The sequence below is a fragment of the Corvus brachyrhynchos genome, unplaced genomic scaffold (genome assembly GCF_000691975.1).
Source record: "Corvus brachyrhynchos isolate BGI_N302 unplaced genomic scaffold, ASM69197v1 scaffold60, whole genome shotgun sequence".
NCBI lineage: Eukaryota > Metazoa > Chordata > Aves > Passeriformes > Corvidae > Corvus > Corvus brachyrhynchos.
Genome location: NW_008236767.1, coordinates 4,452,776 through 4,473,674, shown reverse-complemented (window position 1 = coordinate 4,473,674; position 20,899 = coordinate 4,452,776). Strand labels below are relative to the sequence as shown.

At 35.6% G+C, this 20,899-nt stretch overlaps 1 protein-coding gene across 1 annotated transcript in view; it reads left to right on the top strand.

The window, feature by feature from the left end:
- RB1CC1 (RB1 inducible coiled-coil 1) overlaps nt 1-20,899 on the top strand; it is a 55,748-nt gene that overhangs the window by 20,334 nt on the left and 14,515 nt on the right. The window contains exons 7-15 of the mRNA XM_017727451.1: nt 1,083-1,253; nt 3,025-3,209; nt 4,137-4,323; nt 4,404-4,485; nt 5,322-5,383; nt 6,399-6,502; nt 8,882-9,008; nt 15,194-17,109; nt 19,617-19,642. Coding sequence (XP_017582940.1) covers nt 1,083-1,253; nt 3,025-3,209; nt 4,137-4,323; nt 4,404-4,485; nt 5,322-5,383; nt 6,399-6,502; nt 8,882-9,008; nt 15,194-17,109; nt 19,617-19,642 — 2,860 coding nt within the window. The remainder of the gene's footprint in view (nt 1-1,082; nt 1,254-3,024; nt 3,210-4,136; nt 4,324-4,403; nt 4,486-5,321; nt 5,384-6,398; nt 6,503-8,881; nt 9,009-15,193; nt 17,110-19,616; nt 19,643-20,899) is intronic.

Below are 20,899 nucleotides of genomic sequence, written 5' to 3'. Positions count from 1 at the left end.
GGTTGTTTCCAAACTGAAGTGCTGTGTGTGAAAACTTAGTTAAGTGGTAGATTGAGGGGAAAATACACTTTTACTTATGTTACTGTTGAGTGAAATAAATGCTTTCTTTTTTGAAGGTTGATTTGTGTGCTCTGTAAGTGGGATAAAACCTGCATGTTGATGAAAGAAGCCAGTGCTGTGGCAGCCAATGTGACTTCACAAATAGCATCCTTTTCACTAGATTCTCCTATAAGAAAATACCATAACCATTTTGGATAAATTTGGGCAAATTTGTTCATCTTCTGCTAATACCTAATGGTTTTTACTATGTTCACGACTAATATATTGCAGGTTTACACTACACTCTGACCTTCATAAGATGTTGCAATTACTTACCTATGTTGTTGCTAGACGTCTGATTTTAATTTACTACTCATATAGTGAAGCTTGAAGAGTGACCCTTAATATCTGTGGGCATTGGTAGACTCTTAATGTTTCAAATACTTCTTTCTTTCTGGATAATGGTCTATGAAGGAATATTATGAAATAACTTTTAAAACGTTTCTGTTAGGGAAAAAACGCTCTAGCTAAAAATATGACAACTATACTGTTTTTCTATGGGGTCTTTTCCAGTTGCTTGGAAATTATCTGCTTGTCTAAGTAGTTAGTTAAAACATTTATTTAGTGGGAAAAGATTGATGGCTCTTCTGCTTTTTCTCACTACCCTCCCTTCTGCACTTTCCATTGAGTCGCGTTCATGATTGGTTTTGATTGTAGCCGTATGGACTCTATCCCAGGTCAAACTGCCCATTAGCTATAAAGTGCCTCTTCCCTCTGCACCTTGCCTTGTCCCCTCAACCAGTGTCTCTTCCCTTTATAAGGATTCAGATTTCAGTGATGGTCTGGTTGGAGTACTTCAGAAAAATTCATGCTGTGATACAGAATCCTCATACTCATTTACTCAGACTTCTGAAACAAGATGATAGAAGTAGTCACACATTAGATTAAAAAAAAAAAAGAAAAATATTGAGGTTAAAAAACCTCATTTAACTAACTTAAATCACCTTTCAGTGTGTCAGCAACTAATAAACCTTTTTTTATAGCTTGATCCAAGGATCATCCAACCCTTTCTGGCAGAGTGTCGCCAAACTATCGCCAAACTAGATAATCAGAACATGAAGGCTATTAAAGGTCTTGAGGATAGACTCTATGCATTGGACCAGATGATAGCAAGCTGCAGCAGACTGGTGAATGAACAAAAAGAACTTGCTCAGGTAATACACAATTGTAGATTTTTCATGTGTGTATGCTGTTAAAATTACAATGAAACAATTGCATGTCATTATGCAAGATAGTTTTCAACGTATCCCATTGGGGTTGGTCAATAAGATGCTATTTCGTAATAATTTGACATTTAAATACTGGCAGTTTTCACATCATGTTGTCATATTTTCACATGGTTTAAAGCTACAGCTAGGAAATCAGAACTTTAGTTGGATATACGGAACAAGAATTAAGTGGATCAGTTTCAATTTTGAAGGGAATATTGAATTCTTGGTAATTTGTCACTCAGTGATACAAGATCAGGGAATAGCTTAATGGTTGATCATCAGTCTTGTAGTGAGGAGAGGAGTGTGCCTTCACTGAACAGTATAATTTTGAGTGATAAGAAATTAGATTAAAGACTATTTTAAATATCAAATATGTAGCTCCTATTTTCAAAAAGCACTCCAGTGTCATATGAAAGTTATTTTATTAAATACAGTTTCTGTAAAGAGCTTCAGTTAACTTGATAGTTAAGATTGTCCTTTAATACCTTGTTTGCTACTGAAAGTAAATAAAGGTCTATTTGGCAATATATGACGATGTTCAGATTTTCACCATGACCTTGGAGCTGGGACTCTGAAGAAAGGCATAAGTTTTTTACTCCTGGTTGCACACTGGTATATTATTAGTAGGAATAAATGATCAACCTTGCCTCCCAATTTAGGGGGGAGGGGAGCTAGACCCCCCCCTTTTGAGGAGGGCAGTGCTGGACTGAGAGTTGTGTAGGACCCAGGCTCCCTGTTGCATCTGGTCTGGTATGTAAAGGTGGGTGCTATCAGTACTTCTGTCAGCATTGTTTAAAAGTGGAGCTTGTCTCCAGAAAAATTCAATGAGTAAGTTTAGAAGCAAGTTTGTGCTAAATCTCGGTCTTTTGGCGTTCATATTGTAGGCCAGTGCTAAATCAAAGGGAATTTAGCACGATGGCTAAGCTAGTCTTCCCATCCCTGTGCTTGGTTGCCCTATATTGTGAGTGGTGCTTTTAGCTATTTTTTCCTTCTTCACTTGGCTGAAGAGCCTACCTCAAGTTTACCAATCCCACTTTGGAGTGAAAGACCTAACAGTCAGATGGAAAGAGGCTTCGTCACCTTGTTTAAATGCTACTGTAAATTTAGAATTTGTACCTTTTCAAGACTTGGCAGAGACTTCAACTTTTAAATCTTCGTCCTTGCCATTTCTTTTTATAAATTGTCTATTCCTTTACTTATGATGTAAGGGTGCATTCTGCATGCAAATAAGATGTGTGGCTGTGATCTTGGCTCTCGAGAAGAGCTAGATTTGTGTGAATTTCTTTATGCAAGAAATACAAATTCTTTAGCCCACAGTAGTCTTGAACATGCTCTAAGTTGATGTCAAATCTTGCAAATGCCAGAAGTTAGGAAGATGGTTGTTAGCAGAAGTTAGAATGATGGTTGATCCCCTCCATCGTAGTAATTATGTTTCTGCTGCATTAAATTTTGTGGTCTTTCACTGGTGTTGGTTAGTTGTGTAAAGTTCTATTAGGGTTGTGTTGGTAACTGGTAGTGAAATATGGAACAAGATTGATTTGGACTGGAAAGAAAGCAACTTTGACACTTGCTTTTTCTTCATATATCATTCTGTTATAATTCTCAATGGTTGCGGTAAGTTTGTTAAAATACTTGCATTCTTAGAGAAGATGTATCACTTTCGTGCTTTTTGATTGTCACAAAGCTTGTGTAACAAATGTCTCTCTTGCTCCAGGGATTTTTGGCAAATCAGAAGAGAGCTGAGAACTTGAAAGATCCTTCTGTGCTACCTGATTTGTGTTTGAGTCATGCAAATCAGCTGATGATTATGTTAACTAATCACAGAAAACTGTTAGATATTAAACAGAAATGTACCACTGCCAAACAGGAGCTTGCAAATAATCTGCAAGTCAGACTGAAGTAAGTTAAAACTTTTCAACTTCATGTTACTTCCACTTGCAGGAAGGTGTTTAAGGATTGTGTGTCTTAAGGAAATTATTACTATGAAAAAGTCAAGAGTGCCTATCTTCTAGTGTCTTTGTTAGTATATATTCCTGATTGCTTAATGTTGACTCGTTTGTATTTGTTGTTTCACTTTTGCTTCACTTCTGTCAATAAAAGCAATTTTATATGTTTTTATTACTTGTGGGATATACCTCCACCTTACGGCTTCTCTGGTGGCAAAGTTGCTGTAATGTTTCTCCTCAAGCACACCAGCTGATTACCTTCTCACTAGTTACCCTGTGGTTTAATTATGTTGGTGTCTGTGCCTGAAATCTACCTATTGACTGTATGATTAAGGGAATTGAAGATGCGGTTACAAGATATGAGAATTTGTGTTACAAGGGCTGTTGCTTGTAGTGCGTGAGTATGTTGTGTGAACTTCCCAAACAGTTCTTATTTCTTTGACAGCATTCCAACCTTTAATACCTCCTGCTAAAGCTTTTCAATAAGTATTTTTAAGATTTATAAACAAAAAGTAGTGATTTTTTTTCTCAGGATGTATCAGCTTTTTTAAATTCTACTGGAGTAAGTTGTATTATTACTATTTCTAAGGTTATTTATGCTTAAGAACTTGTCAAAAGCAATGTCTTAAATGGTGGTAGATGTTCATTTTTGATCACTAATGTGGATATTCTACTGTGAGAAACTAATGGGAATCTGCAAGGTGACTACTGAATTCTGAATAGCTTGGTACTTTGTTAGCTTGTTGTTGTCCCATGTGAAATGATGGCATTGTTCATTTCATCCATTGTTCATTTCCATTCAGACATGTTGCTAATCTAATTTAAATGAAAAAAAAAATTGCTAAGATGTGATCTTCTAAAGTGTAATCTACTTTTGTAGGTGGTGTTGTTTTGTAATGCTTCATGCTGACCAAGATGGAGAGAAACTACAAGCACTGCTTCGTCTTGTAACAGAGCTCCTAGAAAGGGTCAAAGTTGTAGAGGCTCTCAGCACTGTTCCTCAGATGTACTGTTTAGCTGTTGTTGAGGTTGTGAGGAGAAAAATGTTCATAAAACACTACAGGGAGGTAAGTAAATAAAACTTTGAGACCAAACCTTTGTATCAGCATATAAATTACAAGTAACTACATATTTTCCCCTTTCACAGTGGGCAGGTGCTTTAATAAAAGATGGGAAACATCTATATGAAGCTGAAAAGGCAAAAAGGGAATCTTTCGGTAAACTCTTTAGTAAGTACTTTGTCTTTGTGAAATTGACTTGTGTTGAAGTATATCTCTTGTCTTTGTAGTTAAAATATTTTCATTATATTCTAATTTCAATACCCGAAAAAAAAATTTTACTCAAGTAGGATGTGCATGCTGCTCTATTACAAACAAAATATTTTTCTATTAATAAAATCATTTAATTATTCATATAGATTATCCAAAATAACGTGAAAGTTGTGATTAATGTTTGTAAAACATAAGATTTCTCATTATCACGTTTGAATGCAATTTGTGCTTAAACATGCTTTGTGAGCTTTATTGTTCTTTTAAATAACACTTCTAAAACTGTTACTGAATATTTGGCTACTGCTATGACTTCCTCTGTACTACTCCAGAAAAATCCAAGAACTAAGACCCATGTCTAAAGACCTTCACCAGAAGTTTGTTTTTAAAAAAAATATTAAAAATAACGATTCTGCTCAAAGAATTCTGATTACTTTCTCTGCAAAGTCTGAACTTATGTTCTGAATGGACAGATAAAATGAGAAAATTGAACAAAAGTTTATCAAATTTTTTTGGAAAGGAGATAAGGAAGATTACAGTGAAAATTTCAAAAATAAGTTGAAGCTTTTGCCTGTGTGAACATTAAGGAAAAAGAGGCTTCCGTGAAGGGAGTTCTGCTTGAATGGTGGGTTTTGCCTGATGTTCTGTGGTCATTTGCAATTTTATGTAATCAACAATATAAGTAGTAGTTCTTTCAAATGTACTTCAGCTCTTAAACTGCAGTAACTTCAATTGGTTTCTCTTGAGACAATGTTGCATTTCTTCCTTTAAATAAGTTGTTTGTGTTTTTTCTTCAGGGAAGTCCTTTCTAAGGAATCGTTTGTTTAGAGGACTTGACTCCTGGCCTCCATCCTTTTGTGTATGTACTCATATATTTGGGTTTGTTTAATTTCTATAGTTTCATAAATTATAAACCTGAGCTTAATTCATTGAAGCTGTATGCCTTTCACATTGCTGTGACACAAATGAAAAAGCTGGCAGCTAGTGTTCTTGCCATTTCAAGTGACCTATATTAACATTGGTTTGTAACAGTGCAGTGGGAGAGGAAATGTCAACTCTCCTTTTTAGCAGTCTTTTTTTAGTCCATGGTATTGAAAAAAAAAAAAAACCTGCTCTTAATGGTCAGAAAAAAGAAACAAGGAGGAATAATTTGTTCATCTAATTGCCTTGTGAATAATAGAACAATAAAATTAATTGGATGGTAAAAGCAAGTAAAAGGTTTCCATGTTTTCTGATAATCACTGGATGAGTGGAAAAGCATTTTTGTCTCATAATTGGCTGATAACATGAGGGCATTGTAATTCAGCATTGCCTGTTAGCTTTGATTTGATATAGCTTGGTTAATTGAAGCAAGCTAACTCCCTGATTCTAATGTTGCCATCTCACTTTGCCTTTTTAACCTTTTCAGCTTTTCCTTTTCAGCTGTGTTTTATTTAAAGGGTACTTGGTAAATAAGAATGCTCCTCATTTCAATGTTTCAAATACTGAACTGAATTAATATTTGTATGTGTAGCAGCACAATAAATCTTCAGTGCCATGTCTTATCCCTTAACTTATAAACATGTCCATAATGTTTATGAAGCTTGGTAATAGGGAGGAAGTTGGACTAGATACTCATTGTAGGTCCCTTCCAACTGAAATACTCTATTCTACTGCTGCCCAAGCACTATGGATAGTTAGTCATTACAAATGTAAGGGGGTTTTTTTTAGGGGAACAGGACCAGACATGGTTTCTTAAAAATTAAAAATCTTTTGAGAAAGAGATCAGTTTACTGCTAACTTTTCTGTGTTATTTATGAAGCTCTTTTAAATCCTTCTTTAGTAATCTGATACTTATCTTTACAACAATGTGTAAATTAATATCTTATTTGCAGACACGAAAACCTCGCAGATTTGACAGTGAGCTTCCAGATATCTCATTGAGTGACTTGCAGTTTTTGCAGTCTTTCTGTCCTTCAGAAGTACAGCCATTACTCAGGTAAAGCACCTTTTACACTTTGTGTGTTACAGAAATAATTCTCCTGGGGGTCCCATCCCCATCAGTTTTCTACCCTCTTAGGTCATTTTCCATAAAAACAGACAAGGGTATTTTCTAATCTGTTACCATTCTTAAGCAGTGATCTTCACTGACTTAATGCAGATACATTATATACTCATGCTCTGATGATTTGTACATATCTATTCTGTATTGAGATATAAAGGATTTTGAGTGTTCCTTTGAGCTGCCTCATAGCTAAAAGCAAAAAAAAAAACATCATCAGTTTTAAACTGAAATAAACTCATAACTATGTTTTGTCAGATCAGAATGAGATTTGATCCTTTTTCTTTTGCTCTTTGTTGTGTGGTGTTCTGGAGGAAATAAAATAAATGTCTTTAGCTCAGCATGAGATCATAGAGATCTTCTATATTCAATTACTACTTTTTCTCTGATTTTACTAAACTGGTTTTACTAAAAAGTGTATTCTCTTAAGTGCCTCTGCTTTTTATGGAAATCCATCATTTTGAGTAGAAGCTCTATTTATATGTTTCTTACTTCCCAACAATGAGGCAGACATGCATATGCAGACAGGAAAGCTACTGGTTTGTCTCACAAGCAATTTACAGGATTAGTTCCTTATCTGGAACTTGGACTGTTAGCCTGAGGTTCCAGACTCAGAGCAGTCAAGGGGGAGAGAAATACCAACTAAAATAATGGGCCAGAAATGGGCAGTGGCAAGTTCTGTTCAGCCTAGGAGATCTATCAGTATGATCACATTCAGATGTTGCATGTATCATCATCCTTCTCCTCAAAGAGATCTGCAGTTAGAGATTTGCTGAGATTACTTTTTTTTTGGTTTGGTTTGGTTTTTTTGCCCCCAAGGCAAAAAGCTGGGATTGCATTTACAAAGGTAAATGCAAGAGGACGATGCTTTGCTGCCATCTGTCAGGTTCACCAACAGTGTCAGCCTAATACCTGTTATTGGTGCATAAGGCACGAGCTGAATTCACTGCTTTTTCACCTGTATTTTGGACTGGCATTCTTTTTTTTTATTCAGAATTCCTGTCTATCTTTATGGTGGTGTTGGTGGAGTTAACAAGTGTAGTGAGCTTAGTCAGCTTGACAATGGATTTGCCATGGGTCATGTTATAGCTGATCTACCCTTTTAAATTCTCTTGTGCTCCTAGGCTTGCTCCTCATCAATTTTGTGGGGAAGAAAGTGCAACTGTAGGATCTTTTTCCTAATGTTTGCTTGATGTTTTGATTTGTGAGAATTTTACAACCTTCCTGGTGGTTTTTACTGAGTTCAGGAAGAATTTTGCCCTGCTTTTGTCAGAAAACCAATCACTGACTAAGATGTTTTAGCAGGTTTGAATTGTAGTGACATAGCTTTCCACTTGATGGCAATAGAGGTGGGATTATGTCATATTCCTCGTGGTTTCTGGGCTTGGGGTTGCATTTGGTGAAAATACAGGATAGTGGTGAGCTTGCAACTCCAGTGGGCAAAAGCTGTCATACACCTTGGGTAGATGCTGATCTCAGAAGAAACTTGAGAGCAGAACTTTCTTTGGTATTTTCATTTAACATGTAAAGAGCAAGCAATAAGCAAAACTGAGACCCAGCACAAAGTCCTTTTCTATTAGCACTGAACCTCTCAGCTGCATAATTAAAATGATGTTTTAATTTACTTAGTGCTTCAATCTTCTGAAATTATGTGTTTGAGCAATTAATAGAAATCTTAATTCTACAAAAATACCCTGGATACCACTTGCCCTATATATTGAATAGAGAGTGCAGAATACATTGAAGTGTAATCTGCTTTTACTGTATTGTTTGTTTAAATGAACTCTTACTTCATCTTTTCAGCTTATCTTGCAACACTTGAAATGTGATCACGACACATTAATCAGTCGTTTAATTTAGGTTACCTATCACGAAAATAAAATAGTAGAGAATTAATTGCTTCTTCGAAGGAAGAGCTGGATTGGAGAGAATCCAACTGGAGACAAGAATAGAGCAATTTGCAAACACAAGTGCTTCAATTAGAGATTTAATCACTTCTGTTGCTGTCATTGTAACTCTAGGTACTACTGGGAAATGTTTTCCTTGGGAGGAAAGACTGGAATTACTTGCTCATCTTTGTGTTTATTATTATGCACTCCTTAAAAGCTCCCAAGTTTTTAATTTTAAACACAAATACCAGGGGGTCTTAGTAGACTTTTTTTTCTTTATAAAATAAATGAAATTAAGACCTTACCTTAAGTACAGACCTTATACAGAGGGAAGCTTAGTGTTGTTGAAATATACACATAATAATTTAATAGACTGGAATATTAAACTAACAATGTGGGGAAAAAGTAATCCTGTACTATTTTTAAGGGTTCCCATACTATGTGACTTTGAACCTCTTCACCAGCATGTACGTGCTCTACATAACCTGGTCAAGGCAGCACAGAGTTTGGATGAAATGTCACAAACCATTACAGACCTGCTGAATGAACAAAAGGTATTTTTGCTTTTCTTTATCAATAAAAAAGAGAATGTTATATTTAAAACAGTAGAATACTTTCATAATACTGTTTTATCAAACACTTTAGAATGCATCTTTGTTTTTCCCGATGTAAAGATTAACTGCGTAAGTTTCCTTTCTAATTGTGAACTAGTAAATATTCTAAGAATATTGAACAGATAGTTGTATTCCACAGATGTTGTAGAAATAGAATTGCGCTGTTTATATTTTTGTTTTCTGTCATTTTTCAAATCTTTTGTCTGCAGTATGTGTGCATTCTGCCTTCATTGCTTTAGTTTGTATTCAGTGAATTTGTTACTTCTCTAGATTTCTGCATTGTTTCTTAGGTCCTTTTGGCACAAGCAGCTAAGATTTTAGGGCTTTGGTTGGCTGTTGTGCAGTCTTTTGAGTATAGAAGGAACAGATGGTAAAAAGATCTCTTCCTAGTTTCACTGCCTGTCAAATAGATTCCTTCCCCTAGAAACTGTTTCTGCCAATCATTTTTGCTTCTGTGCATGCAGCCTCTAACTTTCATAATACACCAAATAGGTTCCTTTTAGCTTCTGACTGTGGCTTCTCTCTGGGAAACTCTGGGTGAATTTAGCAATGCTTAAGTTTTTTGTGAAGTTGACTGCTTCAAATTGGGTTTCTTTTGCTGTAGAAAATCAGTAGGTTTTTGGGGGGAGCTGTGCAATGGTCTATGGTGTAAATTGTATGCACTTGGCTGACTGGAAGCATCTTATGTAACGGCTAAGATTATGGGCATGTTTAATTTTGAATAGCAATTTCCTGCTTAAACCAAGTGACATGAAGTTCTCTATTTTTTTCTCTGGGGTTTGGACAGGAGATTTATTGGAAATCTTTTATTTGTGTAAAATATGAAATCTGGACTGCTCTTTGTTCTGTAACATAGAAAAGGTGTGTCACTTAAGTAATTTCCCAGCTATTTTCTCTCTTCATAAAGATTGTTTTTCAAATGAACAGCTATTAAGAATAAGAATATTAGGGCCTGACCATTGTATTAGCCATTGAAATTGCTGGAAATGAAGAAATTCTGTGAAATCTTGGCATTTTCTGAACATGCCCTTACAACAGACCTTGCTCTAAAATATAGAAGTTCGCTCCCATCATGGATTATCCTGAAATTTATCTTGTAAGAAACCAGGATAGTGACAGTTGTTCTGATGAATTAATTTTTTCACTAAGGCTTGCAATGTCAGAAGAGTGTGAAATTTAAGTTTTAATTAAAAATACGCATAATAACTGTTGTAAAATAAACAGGAAATACGCCTTTTTAACGTATTCGTAGTTCCTCCTTCTTTGTTCAGACATGCTTATCTGAGAAATTTTCATCAGTATGTGTCAGTACAGAAAAAGATGTTTGCCAAATCAGGAAAATATTCTTCCCACTCTTTTCTTTTGCTGTGGTTTGACCAATTTGGATTCTTCACTTACACAGAAGTGTCAGATGCTTAGACAGATTTGGATAATTGTCTCTTTTCTTAGAGTAAATTGCATTGCACAGTCAAAGCTGGGCCGTTCATGATGTCATCTTGAAAATGCCCATCTCTGTGTGTCGTTTCAGTGATTCATTTGAACTCTTTTGGAATTGGAGCAAACAGATTTGTCAGAGATTTTTTTCTTTTCAAAGACAGTGTTCTTGTTACTACTTCATGAAAAACACAAGGTCTTTCTCTGTGTTGCTTTGCTCTTAAGATAATATAGAAGCGTGTTTTTAAATTATACTACTTTTGCCTGTGTTGAATTACTGAAGTAATTTTTAAAATGTTCCTTTTTTTATCTTTGGTATTGCTGGGAATTCACAGTAAATAATTAGAAGGATGAACAAACATGTAACAATTGTCCTGAAGATGCCTAGATCTTCTTGCAGCCACGTGTTCTGGGTGTGAACTGAGAAATCCTCCCAACTTGGTGCAGAGTTGGCAATAACTGTGCAGGTGTTGAGTGTTGCCCATATTATTACTCTTGTACTCTACCAAGGACACACATTCAACCACAGGTTTCCCTTTCCATACTAGTGGCAGCAGAAGCCTGATTCTTCAAATTGAACTGGGATAGTGTCCCTGGGTAGCTGGTAGTGCAGCAGTTGAATTCTGTCTTGGTCAAATGGAAGTTCATCCTACTGCATCAGCTCCAGCAACTGTCTTTAATAGTTGCTTTAGGCAGGAGTGAAAAGTTGTGACTGCGGACAAGCGAGCAAAGAACAAGTCAGAGGAGATCAAATACCTTACTGGGGGTGTTGAGTACTTCTTTCCAAGTGTCCCTATAACTCTTACTATTTCAGCTTTCAAGTTCATAGAACATTAATGATTATTTTTTACTTTAGTATTACATTGGAGTAGTTAAAGGACAACGTTGTGGGTATTTGTTTAATTTGTTAATACTTCGAAACCTCTTTTCATTTTTAAGACTTTCTGCTTATTCTTTGTAATTTAATAGCCTCACATCAAAGATATTGCTGTGCTCTCTTATTTTCATAATACAAACTTTAAGCAGATCAGCAATTGAGTTAAAGATGTCCAGGGAAGGCTAAGGTGCCCATAGGATTTGGGTAAGATGATTCAGGTGTCTTCTCCATGTTAGTAGGTAGTTAACATATGCAATCCTTTGGTATTAAAAGTTTTTCTTATAAGAGAAGCTGGCTCTTCAAATCAGATCATAAATCTACCATTTCTTCTAGATGAGTTTGAAATTGAAACACTGCATGTAATCTTTCAGAGAATTGCCCCATTCCCTATGTTTTTTGTAGTAACATAATTAGAACAAGGCATGTAATCCTGCAGTACCTGAGAACTTGGAAATTAGTTCTGCTTTTCTATCTCTATTTTTTTCTTGTTTGCTCTTGACTCTTCTTCCTTTGTTGTTACAGAAATTAGTGTATGACGTGCATACATTGCTGTCTGTAGATTGGAAACAGACTAGATGGCAGGCACAGGGTTTCTCAGGAAAAAGAGCAACAGAAAACAAAATCTTTATATAGTTTCAGCCACTCAAAATGTGAGGTTTAACTCTTCTCTAAGCAGTGATCTGGTACGCTCGCTAGACACTGAGCTCACAGCAGCCACTGCTGGGGCATGTAGCATGTTACAGCCCCAGGTCATGAGGAAACAGAGTTCATTATTCCACAGAGTGACATTTTTTTTTGTTTTTTCTTTATGGTATGTCCTTACTCTTTACCTTCTGGGATGATTCTGCAGGGTTGCCAAAATTTATTTGGTAGACACCATCTTTTCTTTGCATATGGATTTCTGTAGGACTTTCCCATATTCAAAGTCTTTGAAGTGCTTTTTTTAGTGTGTGCTTGTTGATAGCTGTGATGCTAGTTTTTGTTACTATTAAAGCTCTAGTTTATTAATGGTAGATGCTTGTCACTTGAAGCATGCTTTGAACCCAGGCATGTATCAGCATACAGAGTACCCTTCAACATCTATTTTTGAAAGTTTTTTTAAATAAATAACAAGCTGAAATTAAACCCAAGGGAAATGCTTAAACCTGGCTAATAGAATCATTTAAAAAAGGAGCATTTCCTTTTATTTGCCTCATGTCCTGTTCATTTTTCATAAATACAATATTTTTTATACAATGACCACAAGGTTTTTTTACAATGTATTTCAAAATTATTGTATGATTTAGATTCATAAAGATGTAAAAGCTAGGGAAGCTGAGGTGCAAATGCAACTCTGCTAAACAGATGAGTGTTGAAACTGAAATAGACTCTTCTTAAATCACAGCGAGAATTGTTAAACACGCTGTATCTCCATTAAGAGAACATTTGCATGGTACAGAGGATGATGGGGTCTCTTTTTGAGTAACAATCACTGTAAAAGCTCGAGAAAGCAAAAGAAATGGCAATTTATACAGCAGTAGATCAAAGTCTGCTGCTTCTGGGTTTTTTGGAGTTCCGTTGCTGAGCATTTATTGCCAAGCTCCACTAACTGTCACCAGTCAAGTGGCTAAATTCAATGGATGGCAGAAATTTCCTTAATAAAAACTAACGTAATAAAGAGCACTAGACACACATTTTAAATGCATTGAGGCAGTATGGATGGTTCGGGAAAGAGGCACGAGCAGGATCACAGAATTATCAGCTGGAGGCAGTGTTGGCTTTTTGAAGAAGAGCACCAGCAACAAATCTCCAGCACTCAGACTGAACATCTTAGAGGAATTTTCTTCTAGAAAGATTCCCATGACTTTTTGTTCAGCAACTGTTTCTTTTCAACATGGTCACGTTTCTTAGACGAATAAAATCAAACAAGTTCTTAGTGATGAAAGATGGAAGAGCAAGGTATTGGTTGAGCTATGGTGTTACAGACAATGCATCTGATGTCTTTCAGAGCACTGATACATTCAGAAAACTCTGCATCTCTTCCAGTTTGTGATCCTGATGATCCTGTGCTTATGCCTTAATTCTGTGTGTTACAGATATTTGCCGTATGTATTTTAACTGTGTGTGTTTCACTGTAATTTTCCTAGGAAAAATTGCTTCACTATCCATCCTATTACAAACTTTTTCAGGAATGCATCCTTGGTGGATGCTGAGACTGTACATTGCTTTTGGCTTGCACTGGGATGTGTTCTGCACTTGCTGAAGCTTAAGGTTTATGTTTTTGTCTTAGGAATCTACAGGTGTATTGTTGGCATTAGGGCTTTTATATTCCTTGTTGTAAATGATAAGTGATAGCATAAGATACTAAAGGAGTACAGGCTGGTCATTTATTTGTGCCTGGTTCTGGTAGTTATAAAGGTAGTAAAGGATGAAGACTTTATACACTTTGCTTGTTCTGTCAAAAAAAATTTGCAAGCAGTAAATTTACTGTGTTTAATCTATTAAATTGTGAAGTTAAGAAAATCTGTAACTGAATATATCTTTCAGATACATCATGCTGTAAGATAAATTGAGTTTTGGTACATACAGAAAGCTTGAACATCCCAGAACATGGGCTGTTTGCATAGTCTCTAAGGCTGATGTTGATTTTTTTTTTTAAAGCATTTCAGAATGGAGTTTTACTGAATTGCAGGTGCACAGACGTGCAGGTAACTTGGCCTGAGTTACAACTATTATAGCTATGATAAATAAAACTTCAGCAGAATTCTCTTGAAGTATAATTTCCATGGCAATATAGAAATATATAGAAATGTATGATGTCTTTGAAATACCAGAGACTGATCTTCAAACATGCAGGTCAGAGCAGGGTATGCACTGGTCCTGGAGATCTTGTTTTATAATTGGTATAGTATTAAACAATAACTGATGATAATGAGATTTAAAGTGTTATCTAATCAAATCAATTTTCCAATTAATTAAGTTTTTAGCCTTTTAAGAATCAAAATCACTGCAACTGATCAGAATTTCTTGGGGACAGTTCCATGAAGGTGGAGAAGCTTTAACTGATGTTTATTCACAAGCTGCTGTTACTCATGGATTATTCTGGGTGATCATTCTAACCATTAGCTTTGCAGGTGAATATTGAAAGATCTGGTGCTACAGAATCAGTTTTGGTTATATCCAGGATTTAGAGGCAAAATGACTAAAATTGGGAGCGATGGGAGCACATGAAGGGGGAAAAAATCCAATCTGGCTGTGATTGCTGTGTGTCTTGCATTCTGAAAAGTCAGAATGTTGTTTTTAATTAGAATGTGCCCTTCATTGTACTGTACTAGTTCTACATTCACATGCAGAGCAATTGATACATATTTTTGATATGTTAGTAGACAACAGTTTTGTTGTAGTAAAGATTTTGTAAACCTTAGTTGTGTATTTTAAAAATGGCTGCTTTTTCAATAATAGTATTGGCAATAATAGAATAAAAATGTTTTAGTAACAAAATTATTAGGAAAACTGAAATAAATAGGCTGTTAGGAACCAAAGCCTGTTTCTGACTGGTAAGATACAGTTGGGTGTGCTCTACATAGGAGTTCTGGCTAGGTGAGCATTTAGTATTTAGGTGTTTACAAATGATGCTTTTCTGAAACCTAATGGAAATCTCCCTGATTTTCTGCAATTTTTGCTTTAGTTTTAGTAGTACATATTTTGGACTGTTGCAAATAATAAGGCTGATTTTTTTAAGTTCTTGTTTTGCCTGATAATGTAAAATTAATTTTTAATATTAACAGTTTTGCTTATCACTTCAAGTGTTTATTTCTTGCTTTATAACTTGTAGGCCTCCAATAGTCAAGCATCGCCACAATCTGCTACTACACCAAGGATGGAAAGTACTACAGGAACCGCAATTGCTACCTCTTCAAGAACTCCTCCATCACTCAGTCTTCAGGGTCCCCTGTGTCCTCCTGTGTGTCCCCCAGCTCCATTAGAAGAATTGTCTCCAGACAGCATTGATGCTCATACGTTTGATTTTGAAACCATTGCCCATCCGAACTTGGAGCAAGCTCTTAAGCAAGGATCATTAGACTTGGATTCATTAGCAGAAAGTCCAGAATCTGACTTTATGTCAGCAGTAAATGAATTTGTAATAGAAGAAAATCCAGTGTCTCCTAATGTAATAAGTGACCCACAAAGCCCGGAAATGATGGTGGAATCTCTTTATTCTTCAGTTATCAATGCAATAGACAGTAGACGTATGCAAGATACAAGTTCTTGTGTAAAGGATGTTTCAGCAGAAAATGCTTCTCTCAGTGTTTGTGTGGAGAAGTGTAGGGTTATTGCTCAAGACTCAAAGATACATTTAAGAGGTATAAAGGAAGATCTCTGCCATTTCAGAACACTTGTACAAAAAGAACAGTGTGACTTTTCTAATTCTTTAAAATGTACTTCCTTAGAAATAGTAAATACAATTGAGAAGGTAAAACTTTCACTTGAAAAAACACTAAATGATAAACATCAAAATGAATTACAATGTTTGAAAAGTGAATATGAAACTAAAATTAATAAACTATTGGAGGATGGTGAAGAAAATAAAAAGAAAATCAAAAAGTTAAAAGGTGACCTGTTAGGCCTTGAGGAAGTTCTTCAGACTAAGAACAATGAATTTGCAATAGTAAAGAATGAGAAAGAAGCTGTAGTTTGCCTTCAGAATGAAAAAGACCAGAAATTACTTGAATTGGAATGCCAAATGGAGACACAAAATTCTGAAATTAAGGAACTAAGACAGTCACGTGAAATAGTACTTGAAGACTTGAAAAAACTTCATGTTGAAAACAAGGAGAAACTACAACTCCTGAGGGCAGAACTTGAGAGTTTAGAGCAAAGCCATTTAAAAGAACTGGAGAGCAACCTACAAGCCAGGCATTTACAGGAATTTGAGAAGGTCGTAGCTGAGCACAAGGACTGTTTGGATAAATTAAAAAAAGAGAACCAGCATAGACTTGAACAAATGCAGGAATCTCATGAAGTAGTTATGCAAGAGAAACAACAACAAGTAGAAGAGTTACAGCTCAAGGTTTCAGATCTGTCTGATTTGAGGTGCAAATTAGAAGTTGAACTTGCCCTGAAAGAGGCAGAAACTGATGAAATGAAGCTTCTTTTGGAAGAAAGCAGAAACCAGCAACAAGAGACCTTAAGATCTCAAATTGACAAGGAAACTGAAAGCTTAAAAAAGGAGATAGATAAATTAAACAATAAAATACAAATTAGCAGTGATGAATATCAAGTGGGCTTATCAGAACTAAGGACTCTGATGACAATTGAGAAAGATCAGTGTATTTCTGAGCTAGTAAATAGATATGAAGAAGAATCAAATTTGCTTAGAACTGAATTAAATAAAGTAACGCTTCTTCATCAAAAAACTGCTGAGGCAGAAAAAAGACTTTCAGAGCAAATAACAGAACTACAAAGTAAGTTAGAGTTGGAAACGAGTGCCCTAGAGAAGGAAAAAACGGAAAAGTTGTCTCTCTGTGAGCAGCAGGAAAAATACGAAGCTATTATCCATAAGCTAAAGGAAGAGAAAGAACTGTTAGTATCTAACCAAGAGCAAGACAGGCAGTTGCTCATTCAGAAGCTCAATTGTGAAAAAGAGGATGCAGTACAAACTGCTTGTAAAGAGTTTGAATTACAGAGGGAAGCAGCTGAAAAAGGGCTTTTGGACAGAATACAACAACTTGAGATGCAAGTGAATCGGAGGTACTGTAAGAATTAAGTTACTGTGTTTTCCTAGTATTTTAAAGTAGTCAGTGTAGTATATTCATGACACACTATCCAGTAAGTAAAACCTCTGTATTTTAATAGTGATTATCTGTATTGGTTTCTATACAAGTTACTTTCATTTTCCAGGTAGTGATGTTCCCATGGCTGTAGTTAATCTCAAAGACTGTAAAATATGTAACACAGTATTATTTTGAGACAGCAGTGAAGGTTTGTTCTATTTCATTCTTTTAATGTTACATTGAAGGAGTGTTTCCACAATAGCAAGTTACTTGAAATTCTGATTTTGCTGGTCTCAGCCCCTCTCTCCTTTCCCATCCTTGCTCTGCTCTTGGCACTGTGAGAACATGCAGTGGCTGGCTTTTAGGTTAGCCTGATAACTTTCTTTACTGGCTAGCTGTACACCAGGCTAGTGATATTGGTGGCATGAAAACCTGTGTGGGAATTTATACAGGATTGACTGAGAACTGTGCCATGGTTACATGGACTTCCATTGACTTTGCTGCCCCACGTACATATTTTAGGGTCTTCAGTTTGAGCTGCATAATGAAACACAAGGGTGCAACATAATCTTAAAGAACGTCCTAACATCATTGTTTTTCTTCATTAATTTCTGCAGAGATTTTCCATTTTAGAAAGAAAAATACATTTTTCCCTTGCCAAGAATGCATAGAATTATTCTTTCTATGTCCTCTTATGTACTTAGCAGTTTGTAATGCCTGCCAGCAGCCTAGATGATGAAGTTATAGAATGGAAATAGTAGAATTTTTTAATGTGACCAATGCTTAGTAACAAATTTTTTTTTTAAATGCTAGCATTTGTCATTTATGTTCTTGTAGTATGAATCAATGCAGCCGATAGATCTGGTTTGTAAAACATTTTACTAGAGGAACTTTTTCCCAGGTATTAGGCTATACCAGGTATGTGAAATGGGAAAAGATCAATAAGGTGGACAGAATCGGCATAAAAGCAAGAATACTTCAAAAAATGAGTACAGTCTTCAGTTAGCTTTTAACTTTTGAATATCAATGTAATGTTAAACAAAAAAAGGTAGGAGAGGGGTGGTCATGCAGAGTCCCACAGCATAGTCCAAGGGAAATGGGAATATCTGCTTCACTGGAATTGTCTGCTACCTCAGGATTTTCACATGGGCGCAAATCCATCATTATATGATGTTGTTTTAGTGTCTATGTTTGTATGTCAGTGTATGAAAAAACGCATTAAGGTAATATGGCTTCTTTGAATTAAGATCGGGATATAGTGAAACTTAAGAACAGCCCTTCTTAATTGAAGAAAATATTTACTTAATGATATATGGTGAAATGGGAAGAAAAATGATAAATTCTGTGTTTTTCCTTTTCTGTGTATTAACGCATTGTAGAAATTTGAAGAACTTGACTCAACAGGAAAAAGATGTAGCTGTGTCATCAGACTTTTTAAAAATCCACCTACACTTAAATTTGAACTTTTGAGCACAGCTGCGTGTATTCTTATCCAAACTGGATAAAACAGAATGTATTTCAAAGAAATACTATCTGCTTCAATCTAAAGAAGTGCTGTTAGTTTGTTACAAGTTCTGCCAAGTAATTTAATTTTTAGTGTGACATTGAAATACATTTTGCCTCCTAAGGCTTGTTTTTATGCCTTTATTCTGCTGTTAGTTTTTTTTCTCTAGGAATCAAGATATTCTATTGTTTTATCTCCAAAGGGCATACATGTTAAGTAAATCTGTCCTAATATTTCAAAGTCACTGTTTAGTTGTTTGATTTTTGAATTCCTAAAACCCTAAGCTGTGTCAGTAACTTGAGTTGATTTGTTATCCTCACTCATTGTTTAGCAGTTAACTTGTAATGGTAGAAAACAACTTTTATTTGGCATGTGACTATATGTTTGCCAGATAGGTGTTGTTTTCTGCAAGACTAATGTTACATTAGCCATTCAGAAGGTACAGACAGAGAAAGGGATTGTTAAATTTGACCTGGGTATTGCACTGGTGTCAAGAATTTAGTTTTTGAACTTCCATGAAAACTAAAAAAAAAAATTTAGAGGCAACAAAGAAATGTTTGCTATCCATGCATTACCATGTTATAAAAATTAACGTGGTTTGGTGTGTCTGAAAATGAAGTAATTTTGATTAGGAAAGATAATAAAACTGCAATGCACTTGTAATTCTAGTTACTCTTTCTACACTGTGTAGTACTAGCCAACTGAAAGCCACAATTTCTTTAATGATTTGTTTTTAAGCAATCTGAAAGACTCTGCTGGTTAGTTAAAAGAGTTATAATACTGTAAAGTGTTAAAAGCGGAATAGGAATCCTAACTGCTTTGAAAACTGAATTACTGCTTTGGTATTTTCCAGCCACTTCTGTCAGACCATCATAAGTAGTGAAGCTTCTCCATAGAGCACGTGCTCTCTCTCTCTCTCTTAGCTGGGCTTCATTTAGAAATAAACTGAAATTTAATCAAGCATGAAAATGTTTTCTCAGTGGCACAAAGAAAGATTTGCCTGAGTGTTTCATGACTTTCTTTTCCCTGCTTATCTTACTTCTGACTTCTAGAATGTCAAAGGCTTTTTAGCCACTCCAAGAACTTCAGCTGGCTTTCAGAACTCTTTTATTTAAAACTTCTTATGGGCTTTTTGAGTGCTTAGCTGCTGCACAATAGTTTGTATATTCAGTATATGCCCATGTGGTAGAGCAGTAACAGTATTGTTAAGTACCTCCTTTGTCATCATAGAATAGTGCAAGTGTTTGCTTGCAAAGAAACCCCAATTTGAAGAGAGATGCTTTTAGTATCTTGAAAACAATAGACATTGTCACTGTTGCTGTAGTTGTTAAGACCTTTGCAGATTAAATATCTAACCCTACTGCCTGTTACAGTGATGAGATTGTAAAAACTGGTAATGTGGTAGCATCCTTTGCAGAACAGCAATATCCTTTACTTGGCTGTCATTTGCAGTCAGTAGTCCAGGCAGCCCATCTGAAAGGCAGATGATTCCTGTTTTGGTACAGTTCAGCTAAGAGCTTTGGGTCTAAATATGATTAATTTTAATGTCAGTATGGTTTAAGTATGATTCTGGTGCAGATGAATAATGGAAATTTAAATAATACATTTTTTCACAAATGTTGCCCAAAAAAGGGGTTTCTCTATTCTAAAGTTCTGCAGGGGGGATTCTTGATAACTCAAGCCAAAGCAGAGGAGAGTGCAGTTAGTTTTTTGCTTCAGTGCTGAAAAATATTAGGCCTATGTAACATTGTTTCAAAAGCCATTTAAGGTCATTTTCCTTCCTGCCTCTGTGACTGCTTATGGTTTCCTTCACGATCATTAGTGTTGTCCTTCAGGTTCTGCAGTCCAGAGTTTTGAATTTCACGTCTGGATTCCTTAACATCGGATTTACTGCTGAATTGTTTTCATTATGTGATAGTTCTGAAGGCTCTGCATTTTGACATACTAAGTATCTTCATGAAGTCAATCGTTGTTTGTTCTTTTTACCACTTTCCACACCTTCTGTTATGTTAGGAAAAAGTATAAACAAAAGTTCTGCCCTGCAACAAAACTTCAAAGTTAAAGCCATTGTGCTACAAAAAACATAATGCCCAAGAGTAAGAATTGGTGAGATGTTCATGATTAAAAAGTAGAATTGAAGTTAGTAATGGCTTAATTGTAATACAGTACTTACTAAATATTTCAGAAATATGTCAAAATAAACTTCTGACGTTTTGCGTGTGTGCTTATTTCATGTATTGTGGGGCTTGGTATATGCTGCAAA